The sequence below is a fragment of the Orbicella faveolata genome, unplaced genomic scaffold, assembly GCF_042242905.1.
Source record: "Orbicella faveolata isolate gen_17 unplaced genomic scaffold, um_ofav_v1 contig_35, whole genome shotgun sequence".
Lineage (NCBI taxonomy): Eukaryota > Metazoa > Cnidaria > Anthozoa > Scleractinia > Merulinidae > Orbicella > Orbicella faveolata.
In genome coordinates this window covers 11,413,820-11,430,000 of record NW_028301564.1, presented here as the reverse complement: position 1 = coordinate 11,430,000, position 16,181 = coordinate 11,413,820, and the positions used below count along the sequence as shown (strand labels likewise).

Below are 16,181 nucleotides of genomic sequence, written 5' to 3'. Positions count from 1 at the left end.
CAACATAATGAGAACTAGTAATAATATCGGAACCTTTTAAAACCGACGTCTTTCAAAAGAATTAACAAAGTGATTAACAACTCAAAACCTGAATGACCAAAGTACACAGTTAAATGTTTTCCTTCACGACGTCAGAATTGATACAATTGTTTCACACAAGATAAAATACCTAACTTTAAAATCGGCCACAACTTCCTAGGTGGCCGGTAAAACTGTGTTTTTAAAACATGGTCTTGCAAGATAACTTAAAATTTGTCGTGGCTAATTTTCATGTAGCACTGACTAAACTGCCGATCTCAATTAGCAGTAAAAAAGACATCTACCAAAACAATTACGAGTAGGTATTTTCAACAAGCTTTTCAGCCTTCTTTATTTCTCATTACAGCTCCCGTTATTTTTAATTACTTTGAGGGAGTTTTCTGTTTGAAATGAGTTACAAATGTTGTCGGAGAAGCAAATATCATAAACCTGGAAAATTGAATAAGGGGCAGCAATTTTATTTACCCGTAAAGTTCGCTATCGCGTATTGAAAGAGCAATGTTTTGAATAACGTAGCATAAATTGGATTATTTAATCTAATTCGCCCTCGCTCACTAGGCCAATCCTCTCACTGCTGCTCCAAATATCACCAATGGCTTTAACATCTTCACCAGTGACATGTACAGATGAAGTTATTTAGCGGCGAAAAGACAACTCTTTTTCACCAGCCGAGTCTCCACCGAATCAACTAAGCTATGCGTTTGATAGTTTGCACCTGAAAACAGGTGATTCAAATGTGTTTTAAATATCGTTGGTTTTGTTTGAGAATTTTCACAATGTCACTGAAAAGCCCCAAAAATTGAAACGAGAGTCTCGCGATTTTTCAGGTGAGCAATCCCACTCATATTCCATAGATGTTATTGACTTATCATTATCTGGTTGTTCTAAGCTTTGTTATCGCCAAATTTCATTACACAATAAGGTTCATTTATCGAAACACCGACATAGAAACTTCTATAATGACTAATGTCACCGCTACCTAGAATATAATAAAAACTGTGAACAACTTTTGCGTATCAGTATATGTAGTTTTACTTTTAGAATTTCACTATGCCACCCAACAAAAACATATTTTGCGCACATCTACCCCGCACAAATGTAGACCACGCTTTCTAATGAGCATTGCGTGTGTTCAATAAAATTAAAGTCAAGGAAAAAACGTGTCAGGAGAAAATAAATTTTAGTGACATCAAATAAGAGGTAATCAATCATTTTCTTGAAATCCCCTTAATACTGCGACGCTTCATCTTTCGGCAAAGGAAATTAGAAAGAAATGTTTTAATCCTCTATTTCACTACAGCTCTTTACTTCTCCAGTTACTCTGGAATGATTCTCTTGCAGTGTGAGCACAAATACACACAATCTTGGTGCATTCAGACTGAAAAATGACTGAAATGTACTGTCTCAAAACAAGAATTATTACATACGTCAAGTTTATCCTGTATGTCAAGGGAACTGTAGATATTATATTTTTAATAATACACATGAAAAAATTACTCGATTCTGATTGGCTAAGAGCAGTGCAGTTCAAGTGTAACACCAGTGCAAAAAGTGTAACATCAGTGCAAAAAGTGTAACACCAGTGCAAATTACACATCAAAATTCTGGATTACGATTGACTGAAAGACAATAGGAACTTTACTAAGAAAATGATATCACGTAAAATGATGACGAAAATTTTGTGCTGAAACTTTGAAAAAAGTTTTCTCAAATGAGAAAAAATGGCTTCAAGAAAGATCTTCCGGCACTTCCTCTGCGCGAATTTTTTCATGTTTATATTATTAATAGGTAATCATACGGTTTTTCTCGTTCAATTTGGAATTAATTTGCACTTGTGAGTTTTTCAAAAAGCTGAAATTACACTCGCCGAAGCGGCTCGTGCAATTTCAGCTTTTTGAAAAACTCACTCGTGCAAATTAATTTCAAATTGAACTCGAAACCGTATGATTACCTATACTAATAGAGCAGTAACATGTGCTCGTAACTCGTCAAGATTAAGGTAAGCGCTCAAATTATTCAGTGCAAGTAAGCGTCGGAAACGTTTCGAAAATTACTCCTTTCAAAACAGTTATTGAGAATATGATTAACAATTCAAAACCTGTTATGACCAAAGTACAGGGTTAGTAATATTAAAAGTGAAATGTTTTGTTTACCTCGTTAGTAACAGTATAATTGTTTCCAAAAGGTACCACATGTTACCATGCCGGTAAGGTGTGTTTTAAAACAGCAGTCATTAATAAGTTATCACTTTAAATTTATCTTGAGCATTTACACGTAGCACTGACTAAACCATCTTTCTCAATTATCAATAAAAAAGACGCTGTAGTCAAAGAAATTACGAAGAGTATTTTCAACTTTATCAACATTCAGAGATTTCCTGACGCTTTATTTCCATAGGAACGCCCGTAACATTCAATAACTTTGAAGGAATTCATTTTCTTAAATCAGTGTAAAATGAGCTAAACATTTTGTCAAAGAAGCAACCATCACAAACTTGACAAACTAAATAAGGACTTGGGTTTCATTTACCGGTAAGATTCGTCAACGGGTTTAAAAAGAACAGTCATTTTAATAACGACGTGTAATTTCTTTGAGATCGATTTTGCAATAAAAGCTAACAATACGTGCGAGTAAAAATATTTAAAATTAGCATAAATATGTTTCTAACAGTGAAAATACTTTAAAATGTCACGAACGGTAGAATCCAATAAAATATGCAAGATAAGTCATAAAAATATTTAAAAGGGGATCAAATAATATTTTTAAACTTCTTTTGTTTAATTCGAAGTCAAAGGACTTTGGAAATGGCTTTTGTTCCTGATAATTTAATTTTTTTTTTTACTGCGCGGAACGAACGCGAAATTAACTATAGCGGCAAGGGATCAACCTGCCAAGGCAGTTAAGTTTCCGTGGAATGTTGTTTCTTTTTTTTTTTCTTATTGCAATAACATTACATTAGATACGAAAAAATGCCTACTCTACTTACAATGTTAACGTAACTTACAGTTTAACAATACCAACAAACCTTACAATACTAACATTATTTACAATTTGTTAATATCTTACATGACTTTCATGTAGGGGGTTAGCTACAATAGGAGGCTTTCCCACATATTGATTTGTGACTTAGATTTATGTCTCTCAATCTTAATTTTGTTTGTCAAAATCGCTAAGAAGGCATCGAAATAAAACTCTTCTTCCTTTCTTGGGGCAGTATATAAATAATATTTGGCTATAATCAAAGAGAGGTTTAAGCCAAGATGACGAGCGAAGTTGTCTGTCACGCCATATATTATTTCATTTTTATCGAGAGTGATCCTACCTCTGTTTTTGGAGCCCCACCAATTAGTAAAGAGAGACCAAACAAGCCGAGCTTCGGAACAGGTAACAAAAAGATGGGTTAACGTTTGTCTTTCTCCACAGAGGTGACATTTATCATGTTCCTTGATTGAATCTCTAAAAAGTGTCGAATTTGTGGGTAGAATGTGATGAATTATTTTGTATTGGAAAACATTAACAAGTAACATTAAACGGAAGGCTATAAATGAGTTGTATTGTATGTTCTTTTAGACTTGCTTCTTTCATCCTTCTTTCGGCTGTAGGGGTAACGAATTTACTCTTAACAAAGAATTTAGTTGCTGATCTGCAAGAGAGTTTATCTAAAGATATCTTATCCTTCTCAGAACGTTTTTCTTGTTTTACTCCGCCACGTTGCAGCGGAGAGCAACAAGTGGTGGAGATTCGTTAAGTCTGATAATTCAGCAAAATATTAATTTTATTAGATGCTACCTTCCGTTTCTTTTTTTAAGCCTAATCTGTTTCGACATCTCTATTTTTCTCCGAGATTAAAAGCTACAAGATATTGCTGGGATAGTCTTCGTATTTTAACCAGTGTCAGTTATAATTTCCTCCAAGTTGATAGCCTTCCCTATATAGAGGAGGAAAGTTTGTTTGCTTCTGGCAACAGGGGATACTGGACTTACTTTACGTCTGACAATTCCATTCTCTTGTTTCTCTCTCTGTGCTTTTTTACATCTAGCTACACTAAACCACCGCCTGGTTAGCTCAGTCGGTAGAGCGCCAGTCTGCTGTGTGGGAGGTCGAAGGTTCGAGTCCCAGACCGGACCAACACCCAGGGTCTTAAAATAATTGAGGAGAATGTGCTGCCTTTTGTAATCACATCTGCAAATGGTTAGACGTTCAAGTCTTCTAGGAAAAGTAGGGCACGTAGTTCCCGGTGATGTTGTCTGGCCTTGTCTCACGGGTTGGCGCTTGCACCTTTCCCCCTTGAACAGAATTGTCCGAAGAAAAATTGCTATGGCTATGCTATGACTATGACTAAAGAAAGGTCTTCAGCAACTAAGCTCATGATCAAACAAGAAGATCTGTTAGATCTTATAACCGCGCTTTTAAAATTTAACTGTTCTCTTAGTACTACAGTCGCAACGCAGTGCATATTCCAAAGCAATCTTTGATGATTCATTGATTACTGTAGACATCACTGCACTTGATCAACACAAACTCTATTATCGCACCATCAGTCGTAGCCGTTGTGACATCTCCGATGACGTAATAGTCTTAATCTGGAACTTTCTTCGGGATATGTATGGGCATGAAGATATGAACACTATTACAAACCGCTTTCCTTCTTTAAAGTCACGATTAAATTTAACTGTTTTTTTCCCTTGAGTTAAGGGTTAGCAAAGAAGTCACACGAGTCACATAATTCAAGAATTGCGTTATCTACGGCTATCTTTAGTACGGTGGTTATTTCCCTATCAATGACGTAATCTTTGCATGTTCTGACAAGTTCTTTGCTTGGCTTGCAAATATTTAATTTTCCTTCCGATCTATGAACTCGCTGCGATGAAACAGTCAAAGGATTTACTTCATTTGCCTAAAACCGCAAGAAATACTGCCAAAATTACAAATAAATTAATGACCGTCGCTTCTGCCGAAATAAACTTGCAAAGTAAACACGATCTTATTTGTCACGTAGCGAAAGTGAAAGCTGCAACGTCAGCGCATTCCATGGCTGACGTAATACCTTTTTTCAGCGTATTTATTATTCCCTTTAAATCCAACGCTTTGACAAAAAAAAAAAGAAAATATATTTTACCTACAAAAAAGAAAACAATATCCGTAAAATTGTCCGTGCATTTATGTTTTAACAGCTTCTGGCGGAAAAACATCACACGTTGCGTGACTCAAAGTTTGGCCGAGCGGAGGTCTGCGTCTGGTCACCGACAAAAAAAAAAAACAATAATAAACCACGGGTAAACCTAGAACCGCGCTCGGCCCATGGCCGCGCGGTTAAAAAAACAAGAAGATCTGTTAGATCTTAAAACCGCGCTTTTAAAATTTAACTATTTTCTTAGCACTACAGTTGCAACGCAGCGTACATTCGAAAGTAATCCTTGATGATTCATTGATTACTGTAGACATCACATCACTTGATCAACACAGACTGTACTATTGCACCATCAGTCGTAGCCGTTGCGAAATCTCCGATGACGTAATAGTGTTAATCTGGAACTTTCTTTGGGATATGTATGGGCATGAAGATACGAACACTATTAACAACAGCTTTCTTTCTTAAAAGTCAAGTTTAAATTTAATATTTTCCTTGAGTAAAGGGCTAGCAAAGAAGTCACACGAGTCACATAATACAAGAATTGCGTTATCGACGGCTATCTTTAGTACGGTGGTTATTTCCCTACCAATGACGTAATCATTGCATGTTCTGACATGTTCTTTGCTTGGCTTGCAAATATTTCATTTTCCTTCCGATCTATGAACTCGCTGCGATGAAAGAGCCAAAGAATTTACTTCATTTGCCTAAAACCACAAGAAATACTCGCAAACTTGCAAATAAATTAATGACCGTCGCTTCTGGCGAAATAAACTTCCAAAGTAAACACGATCTTATTAGTCACGTAGCGAAAGTGAAAGCTGCAACGTTAACGCATTCCATGGCTGACGTAATACCTTTTTTAGCGTATTTATTAATCCCTTTGAATCCAACGCTTCGATAAAACCAAAAGAAAATATATTTTACCCACAACAAAGGAAACAATATCCGTAAAATTATCCGTGTGTTAATGTTTTAACAGCTTCTGGCGGAAAAAACATCACACGTTGCGTGACTCGGAATTTGGCCGAGCGGCGGTCTGCGTCTGGTCACCGACAAAAAAAATAATAATAAACCACGGGTAAACCTAGAACCGCGCTCGGCCCATGGCCGCGCGGTTAACAAGAAGATCTGTTAGATCTTATAAACGCGCTTTTAAACTTTAACTCTTTGCTTAGCACTACAGTCGCAACGCAGTGCACATTCCAAAGCAGCCCCTGATGATTCTGTTGTTACTGTAGACATCACATCACTTGATCAACACAAACTCTATTATTGCACCCTCAGTCTTAGCCGTTGTGAAATCTCCGATGACGTAATTGTCTTAATCTGGAACTTTCTTCGGGATATGTATAGGCATGAACGATATGAACGATATGAACAATGATACGATAACAACACTATTAACAATTGCTTTCTTTCTTAAAAGTCATGATTAAATTTCATTGGTGTTTTCCACGAGTAAAGTACTAGAAAAGTAGTCACACGAGTCACAATTTAAGACTTCCGTTATCCACGGCTACCCTAAGTACGGTGGTTATTTCCCTACCAATGACGTAATCCTTACATGTTCCGACATGTTCTTTGCTTGGCTTGCAAATATTTAAGTTTCCTTCTGATCACCGAACTCGCTGCGATGAAACAGCCAAAGAATTTCCTTCATTTGCCTAAAACCACAAGAACTCTTCGCAAAATTGCAAATAAATTGATGACCGTCGCTTCTGCCGAAATCAACTTGCAAAGTAAACACGATCTTATTTGTCACGTAGCGAAAGTGAAAGCTGCAATGTCAGCGCATTCCATGGCTGACGTAATATCTTTTTTTTAGCGTATTTATTATTTCCCTTCGAATCCAACGCTTTGATAAAACCAAAGAAAATATATTTTACACACAGATCTTATAACCGCGCTTTTAAAATTTAACTGTGCATGTTTTCTTAGTACTACAGTCGCAACGCAGTGCATACTCCAAAGCAATCTTTGATGATTCATTGATTACTGTAGACATCACAGCACTTAATCAACACAAACTCTATTATTGCACCATCAGTCGTAGCCGTTGTGACATCTCCGATGACGTAATAGTCTTAATCTGGAACTTTCTTCGGGATATGTATGGGCATGAAGATACGAACACTTTTAAAAACCGCTTTCTTTCTTTAAAGTCATGATTAAATTGAATTGTTTTTTCCCTTGAGTAAAGGGTTAGCAAAGAAGTCACGCGAGTCACATAATTCAAGAATTGCGTTATCAACGGCTATCTTAAGTACGGTGGTTATTTCCCAACCAATGACGTAATCCTTGCACGTCCTGACACTTTCTTTGCTTGGCTTGCAAATATTTAATTTTCCTTATGATCACCGAACTCGCTGCGATGAAACAGTCAAAAACTTTACTTCATATGCCTAAAACCACTCGCAAAATTGCAAATAAATTAATGACCGTCGCTTCTGCCGAAATAAACTTGCAAAGTAAACACGATCTTATTTGTCACGTAGCGAAAGTGAAAGCTGCAACGTCAGCCCATTCCATGGCTGCTGTAATACCTTTTTTTAAGCGTATTTATTATTCCTTTTGAATCCAACGCTTCGATAAAACCAAAAGAAAATATAGTTTACACACAAATAAAGAAAACAATATCCGTAACATTGTCCTTGTATTAATGTTTTAACAGCTTTTGGCGAGTAAACATCATAGGTTGCGTGACTCAAGATTTGGCCGAGTGAAAGTGTGGGTCTGGTCACCGACAAAACTAGAAAAAACAAGAAGATCTGTTAGATCTTATAACCGCGCTTTTAAAATTTAACTGTTTTCTTAGTACTACAGTCGCAACGCAGTGCATATTCCAAAGCAATCTTTGATGATTCATTGATTACTGTAGACATCACAGCACTTGATCAACACAGACTCTATTATCGCACCATCAGTCGTAGCCGTTGTGACATCTCCGATGACGTAATAGTCTTAATCTGGAACTTTCTTCGGGATATGTATGGGCATGAAGATACGAACACTATTACAAACCGCTTTCTTTCTTTAAAGTCACGATTAAATTTCATTGGTTTTTTCCCTTGAGTTAAGGGTTAGCAAAGAAGTCACACGAGTCACATAATTCAAGAATTGCGTTATCTACGGCTATCTTTAGTACGGTGGTTATTTCCTTACCAATGACGTAATCTTTGCACGTTCTGACAAGTTCTTTGCTTGGCTTGCAAATATTTAATTTTCCTTCCGATCTATGAACTGGCTGCGATGAAACAGTCAAAGGATTTACTTCATTTGCGTAAAACCACAAGAAATACTCACAAAATTACAAATAAATTAATGTCCGTCGCTTCTGCCGAAATAAACTTGCAAAGTAAACATGATCTTATTTGTCATGTAGCGAAAGTGAAAGCTGCAACGTCAGCGCATTCCTTGGCTGACGTAATACCTTTTTTTAACGTATTTATTATTCCCTTTAAATCCAACGCTTTGATAAAACGAAAAGAAAATATATTTTACCCACAAAAAAGAAAACAATATCCGTAAAATTGTCCGTGTATTTATGTTTTAACAGCTTCTGGCGGAAAAACATCACACGTTGCGTGACTCAAAGTTTGGCCGAGCGGAGGTCTGCGTCTGGTCACCGACAAAAAAAAAAAACAACAAGAAGATCTGTTAGATCTTATAACCGCGCTTTTAAAATTTAACTGTTTTCTTAGTACTACAGTCGCAACGCAGTGCATATTCCAAAGCAATCTTTGATGATTCATTGATTACGGTAGACATCACAGCACTTGATCAACACAAACTCTATTATCGCACCATCAGTTGTAGCCGTTGTGACATCTCCGATGACGTAATAGTCTTAATCTGGAACTTTCTTCGGGATATGTATGGGCATGAAGATACGAACACTATTACAAACCGCTTTCTTTCTTTAAAGTCACGATTAAATTTCATTGGTTTTTTCCCTTGAGTTAAGGGTTAGCAAAGAAGTCACACGAGTCACATAATTCAAGAATTGCGTTATCTACGGCTATCTTTAGTACGGTGGTTATTTCCTTACCAATGACGTAATCTTTGCACGTTCTGACAAGTTCTTTGCTTGGCTTGCAAATATTTAATTTTCCTTCCGATCTATGAACTGCCTGCGATGAAACAGTCAAAGAATTTACTTCATTTGCCTAAAACCACAAGAAATACTCACAAAATTACCAATAAATTAATGAACGTCGCTTCTGGCGAAATAAACTTGCAAAGTAAACACGATCTTATTTGTCATGTAGGGAAAGTGAAAGCTGCAACGTCAACACATTCCATGGCTGACGTAATACCTTTTTTTAGCGTATTTATTATTCCCTTTAAATCCAACGCTTTGATAAAACGAAAAGAAAATATATTTTATTCACAAAAAAGAAAACAATATCCGTAAAATTGTCCGTGTATTTATGTTTTAACAACTTCTGGCGCAAAAACATCACACGTTGTGTGACTCAAAATTTGGCCGAGCGGAGGTCTGCGTCTGGTTACCGACAAAAAAAAATAATAATAAACCCCGGGTAAACCTAGAACCGCGCTCGGCCCATGGCCGCGCGGTTAATAATAATAAACCACGGGTAAACCTAGAACCGCGCTCGGCCCATGGCCGCGCGGTTAAAAAATAAAAATAAACCACGGGTAAACGATGAACCGCGCTCGGCCCATGGCCGCGCGGTTAATAAAATATAATAAACCACGGGTAAACCATGAACCGCGCTCGGCCCATGGCCGCGCGGTTAATAAATATTTAATTTCTAAAAATGTGTCGACAAAGAATTGCCCGTGTCTATATCATAGAAATCATAGTTAAACTGAGAGTAGTGTTTATGGATAACTGGTTTAGGATAGAATATTTTTGAAACGAAACACAGAAACCAGTTTCACTGTTTAGCCCGTCTCACTTTTCTCTCAAATGTTTATTCAACTTGCCTGAAAAAACCACAGACATATTGCGTGCTTTCGGTAAAATCCTAATAACAAAAAAACATATCAACCAAAAAAGGCCGCCGCAAATTAAAAACAAAATGAACACGGAATCGAGCGGTACTTTTCAGCCCAATAAAACCGCTCGAAACCAATAAGATGAAAGTAGTCTCCAGTAAAAAAGAATAATGGTATTTCACATTCTTTTCAACGAGTTTTTAAGAGTTATTAAGAAGGTTGTTAACAATACAGATATTGATAAGTGTCTCATAATTGCTAGTAAAAAAAATTGTCAATACGTTTGTGGCGCAACAAACCTTCTAAAACAAAGATATAAAAGTCAAAACAATCACAAAGAGGTATTATTTATTACTTATTATTTTCTTGATGTTCCTAAACATTGCCACATTATCCAACATGTTATCTAGGAATTCGGCCTTGAACAACAGTTCTCGCGATTTTCAGTTACTCCGGATACTCTTGTTTTTTTCTAGGTTTAAATTCGTTTCAAGACAAATTTGTTTTAAAATGGCGTTTCTTTATAAAATCTCCGTACTCAGGACTCTTACGCAGACTGAACAAAAACACTTTAATTCCTTGGGTTTGGCTGGGAGCTTATCCAAGTCATCCAAATATGGGTGTTACAACTCACTCCAGCTGTATCAAGAGGAATATATTTATATGGGGGAACAAATTGAGTGATATATATCGCTGCAAGAAATAGGGTGACCTGCATATGGAAATAAAAAGAAAACTTCTTATCGGTTAGCCAAGTTGTCTTACTAACATAATTGGAATTCCACCTTGAACAACTGGTAAATCAAAATGAATCGGTCTTTCATCTAAAGTTTTTGCAATCTATTCAATCCCGTTTGAATCTTTGTTACATTTGGGACGTGATTAGGGCTTACAGAACAAAGTTTATCTGTCAAGTAAAATTATATAAAATAAGTATTGAAATAGGGACGCGAGGATGAAATAATATTTAATCTGTTTAGAGACGAAACTCAAAATATGCACTAGGCCTGGGGGAGATTTGAAATTAAAAGCATTCCCCGCTGAGGGAAATTAGAAAATAAAAGTACACCGCCATGATTTTGTAGTCAATGTAACCATATGAAAATGTAGGAATGCTTTTCACGAGTATATTGTTCATATTCGAAAAGGCAACCGCCTCTCAGAAACGCATAAATTATGCGAATTGCGGTCGTTTCGCCCGATGGCCGTTTCGCCCGAAGACGTTTCGCCCGATCTCAGAGTCGATTCGCCCGAAAAAAAAGTCGATTCGCCCGGACCAAGAGTCGATTCGCCCGGACTAATAAAATCCTGGATAATCCGTATGTTTTGTTGGCTTAACTTATCAAACATAAAGCATTTAACGTTTCCTAATCTTTGGCGATGCCAGTTAACCGTTGAGTTCAATTTGTCACGCGTTTATTGTAAACGAACGCTGCCCATGGATGCATCTATTTATCACGCCGCCAATAGACACTTCGTTTCTTGCAAACAAACTCTTTCCACAGATACATCTGTTATTTGTTTTCCCTTTTTGGCGTCTGTAGTATACATAAGCTGAATCGTCTTAGTTGGGATATGAAAGAGTATTGTTGCGTTTAGCGCGTGCAGCACATTCTCATGTAAACACTGGATCGGCATGACGGAAACAATCCTAACTTTTTGAAAGGGCTTTGTGTGTTTACTTATTAATATTAGGTTTCGCCGAAGCGAACAAGTTAACATAAAGTAAAGTTTAACAGCGCACAGACTAAGGTCTACTTTGCCATAATTTTGCTTTATTTTGTTAAACGCACGTTTTTTTATTTCAAAAAAGTCAGTTGTTTACAGTTTGAGTTTCGTAACAATACCAGTTAGTCATCTCTATTGTTTAGACAATAGACTATGAAATCTCGAAACTAAGCTCAAGAATACCCGGATATTGTGTGAGACTATTAACTGTAAGAATTTGTTTTATTTTTAGGTTCAAGAGCTGGCACTAGCAACAGCCTATGAACAAGATGACGGAACCCACCGCCTAATCAGGAAATTGATAGCTCTGCCGTTCCTGCCAGACAATGAGATTCCTGCTGCGTTTAGCCAACTGCGGGGAACAGCCACTACCGACGCCTTGAAGAAGCTGGTCCGCTACATAAAGTCCACGTGGATTGAAAGCTCGATCTTCCCCCCTAAGGTCTGGAGCGTATATGGACAGGCTGTCCGGACGAATAACGACCTTGAAGGATGGCACAACGCTCTCAATCGACGCGCCGGGGGCAAGGTACACATCCCGTTTTACGTCCTAGTACAGCACTTGCACAAAGAAGCGAAGTTGTGCGCCTTGCAGATTAGGCTTGTGTCTGATGGAAAATTGATGCGAATTCAAAGGCAAACCTACCGCCGCCTTCAAGGCAAGATATTTGAACTCTGGGACCAATACGCGTCCAAAGATAAAACAGCAGAGCAGTTGCTTAGAGCCTGCTGTCAACTTTACGGACCAGTTCGGTCATCTTAGGTTAGAATCTTTCTTAAAAAGATGTTGGCGTATAAGGCCCTAAAAATCGAGCTTGAAATTGTTAGTTGTTCGCTTCACTTGAATACGTGGATTTCTTTTTGATGTAGGTTAGTGTATAGGTTAGGATAATATCTTAATAAGATGTTGGTGTATAAGCTCGGACTAGCGTTTCAAATGGAAATATCTGTTCCTACAAATCGTGCTTGCAGTTGTTAGTTGTTCGCTTCACTTGAATACGTAGATTTCTTTTTGCTGTAGGTTTGACGAAAATATTTATTCGCTGTATATATTTCATTGTCAATAGGGTTCATATAGGTTTATATAGGTTAGGATACTATCATGTAAATAGGATTTTTAAATCATATCCAATAAAATATGGCGTTACTTAAATCATAGCGTGGTTTCTTGCATTTTTAGTAGACATTTGCATATCGCAATCGATAACGCAATACGGTAGAATGTGATCGTGAAAAGTTCCGATAAACATATCCAAAATAAGACGGTTAAATATACTACAAACAACAAAAGGGAATACGAATAACGTATCTATGGACAGAGTTTGTTTGCAAGAAACGCGTGATAAGTCGAAGTGTCTGGCGTGAAAAATAGATGTATCCATGGGCAGCGTTTGTTTACAATAAACGCTAAATTGAACTTAACAATTTACTGGCAGCGCCAAAGATTAGGAAACGTTAAATGCTATATGTTTGATTAAGTTAAGCCAACAAAACATACTTGATTAACCTGGATTTTATTAGTCCGGGCGAATCGACTCTTAGTCCGGGCGAATCGACTCTTGGTCCGCGCGAATCGACTCAGAAATCGGGCGAAACGTCTTCGGGCGAATGGGTCATCGGGCGAAACGACCTGATACCAATTATGCGGCCTATGGGGAATAAATAAGAGCGTGTCTTGCAGTCTTCGTCAGTACTTGAAGAGAGTATTTGATATCACGCCTTGATCCACCGTTGCAAGAGTCAAGTTCCAAGTTCCAAGCAAAGGTAGGACATCAGAACGTGCTTCAGTATTTTGAGTTGAAAGAAGCTGATGCGTCGAATAAGCTTTGTTTTAAGCTAAAGCTTATAGTTATGGACACCAAAGTTGCCTGCCTGTTGTTGATCATTTTGGGGGCCCTTACCGTGCAGGGTACTGTCTCTGGAAACAAGAGGATGAACTTGCACGCCAGGCAGTGGGGCGGCAATGAACGAGGTGAGTGTTCCTCTGTTCCATTGATGACAACCATACGTTGTTAAAATTTTTTAAAAAACTGATTGTGGCCATGTCAATTAAAATGAATTGCAATTCTTAAGTCGTGTTTCAAGCATTACTCATTGATGGTTTACAAACGAATGATCATTTTCTCTTGTTTGTTTGTTTGTTTGCTTACAGAATGCATAAATAATGGCGATGAGCAGTGCTACCCCAGGGGGCAGCGCCCACAGGGCTTTCGTGAATGCTTTGATTACTACTGTGGTTCTCCTAATCTTGGATGCTGCTGCTGGGATGAATGGTAACGATTCCTAGCTGGAAATCATTTATTTTATACGTTAATATGTTCATTCTTCTTTCCTCCGATTTTTAAACCGACCGACCAACTCACTTTTACGAGAGAAGGACGATGGGCGACGAGACATTTTAAGGGGATGGCCTACAGTAGGGCAATGGTTACAAGAAGACTGCTGAAGACTAGTTCGGCTACTAAGCTCCTCGCAAGCAAATCTCCGGGGGACTCCCATATAAAAAGGACAGGGGTGGAGGACAGAAATTGTGAAAAAAAGAAAAAACCCTAAGAGGTACCAAGATCCTGTTTTGTGGGCGTGACTAGAAATTTTTTTTCTCCCCTAATACGTAACAACTCTAAACAACACAATATCTCTGGTCATATTTTTTTCGGCTCAATACCCTAAAAGGTACCGCGCAGGCTCCCGCTGTGGACCTTTTGAGGCTGAACACCCTAAGCGGTACCAAAACAGCTTTTTATATGGGAATTTCTCTCCTCCTCGATTCGGGTAAATGTAGGTAATCTGAGAACTTTAAGAATGGCTGACTGTTAGGATCGAGAAACGCCGGTCAACGTCCCATTTGACAAATCGCTCATATTTTGCCCAAAGATACCCTTAGGTGACCTAATTCTAAAAATCATATTTAAAGGTTCCAGCGAATTTTTGTTTTTCAGAAATTCGCGAAAATTTGAAAGCGCGGTCAAAGTGCGGTTTTTCGTGTAATAAAATGACCGAAATAAGGTGCGAGGACGAAGCGCTGCTTAAGTCTTAAAATAACCTCAATTGACTTCAAACTTCACACAAATGTGGAACAACCACGCTAATTTATTCCTCGCTTTAAACAGGAGCCATAATCGGGGACGGAGACCGTAAGTCTCGGGATTCGCGCGCACCTATGATATGGGACAATTTTTCTATTTTTAGAACAAATTGCGCCATCCTGACGTCATATATCCGCGCGGATTCACGCACATGTCAGGGGCTCTCGCGTGGATGTTGTCACGTTGCGTGATCAAATGGTGAGAGTTGAGAGATTCTCTTGCGTATTTTTCACAGCGATGGCAGGGAATGAGGCAGGGAATACGAACCAGGGCGCTTATATGTAGTTTTATGCTCTGAGCTAACGGAAAAGGTGGGTTTTTCAGGGTCGAAAACAAGACTTCAATCTCGCGCTGGGAATGAATAATAAGATCTGCTCACGCTAGTTGTAAGCTTACGCGTATGCTTAAGAATATAGCACGAAAACTCTCTACTCTGGTATCGAGTTAATTTGTGAGTTTCTCAGACAATGTTTAATCAGAACCAAAACCTGTTTTGATGGTTCCTTATTGTCTCTGCTTGTTTGGTGAGTTTGCAAAAGTTTTTGAAAGGAAAGTCTGACGCGTACAACTAGCTCATTTGCATAGTGCATGCAGCTCGTGCACTTTCAAGTCCGAGTCGGTGTTTTCAATTGTCAACAAATCTTGACAAAGATTTCTTTCGTTATCTTTTGTGCTGAGATGCTGCAACAAATTTCACGAATGCAAAAAAGGCTACTAACATCATGTGTGTTTCTTCAACATAAGCATAGTGAAGTTTTACACAGCGAAAATGAAAATAGACAAGGAGTTTTGATAACTCGATCATCAAAATCGAAATCGTTATTCCAAATTGATTAAAGAAAGCGTCATCGTAACTTTGCTGATTGTTTCTGCTTTATTCACATATTTTCAGCTTAGCTTTTAATATGTTCTCAAACATTTACCAGTCTTAAACATATTTAAAAACTATAGAGCTATTGTTTGAGTTCGATGTACGCTTTCACACGAAAGTGCGGCGGAAGTACAATTTGTCATGTTTACTGACTGTACAAAACACGCATCGACGGGCGCTCTCATTCATCGACAACAGAGAATTTACTGGATTTTTACACAAATAAAACTGAGCAGTATCTACGGACGTAAAGTTATTAAGCTTTGATGAAACATCAAGCGTTGCTTACAATTCAAGCGAAACTCAATTATTTTGTTTTACTTTTCGGTCGCGATAGACTGACAAATTCCTCGCAAGCGTG

At 37.9% G+C, this 16,181-nt stretch overlaps 2 protein-coding genes across 2 annotated transcripts in view; both read left to right on the top strand.

Moving 5' to 3' along the window:
* Positions 1-13,016, top strand: part of LOC149103273 (uncharacterized) — a 31,647-nt gene extending 18,631 nt beyond the window's left edge. The window contains exon 3 of the mRNA XM_089274172.1: positions 12,096-13,016. Coding sequence (XP_089130298.1) covers positions 12,096-12,626 — 531 coding nt within the window. The 3' untranslated portion in view covers positions 12,627-13,016. The remainder of the gene's footprint in view (positions 1-12,095) is intronic.
* A 634-nt stretch (positions 13,017-13,650) lies between these two features.
* LOC149103272 (small cysteine-rich protein 4-like) lies at positions 13,651-15,380 on the top strand. Its single transcript, XM_089273549.1, has 2 exons — positions 13,651-13,835; positions 14,016-15,380. Exons 1-2 carry the CDS (start codon positions 13,715-13,717, stop codon positions 14,138-14,140), a joined length of 246 nt encoding a protein of 81 aa, XP_089129675.1. The 5' UTR covers positions 13,651-13,714; the 3' UTR covers positions 14,141-15,380.
* The last annotated feature ends 801 nt before the right edge of the window (positions 15,381-16,181 follow it).

Bases quoted from the DNA above. Each gene is read 5' to 3' on its own strand.
- LOC149103272 (XM_089273549.1), top strand. From the start codon at position 13,715: ATGGACACCAAAGTTGCCTGCCTGTTGTTGATCATTTTGGGGGCCCTT. The intron at 13,836-14,015 runs GTGAGTGTTCCT...GTTTGCTTACAG, and splicing joins GTGGGGCGGCAATGAACGAG to AATGCATAAATAATGGCGAT.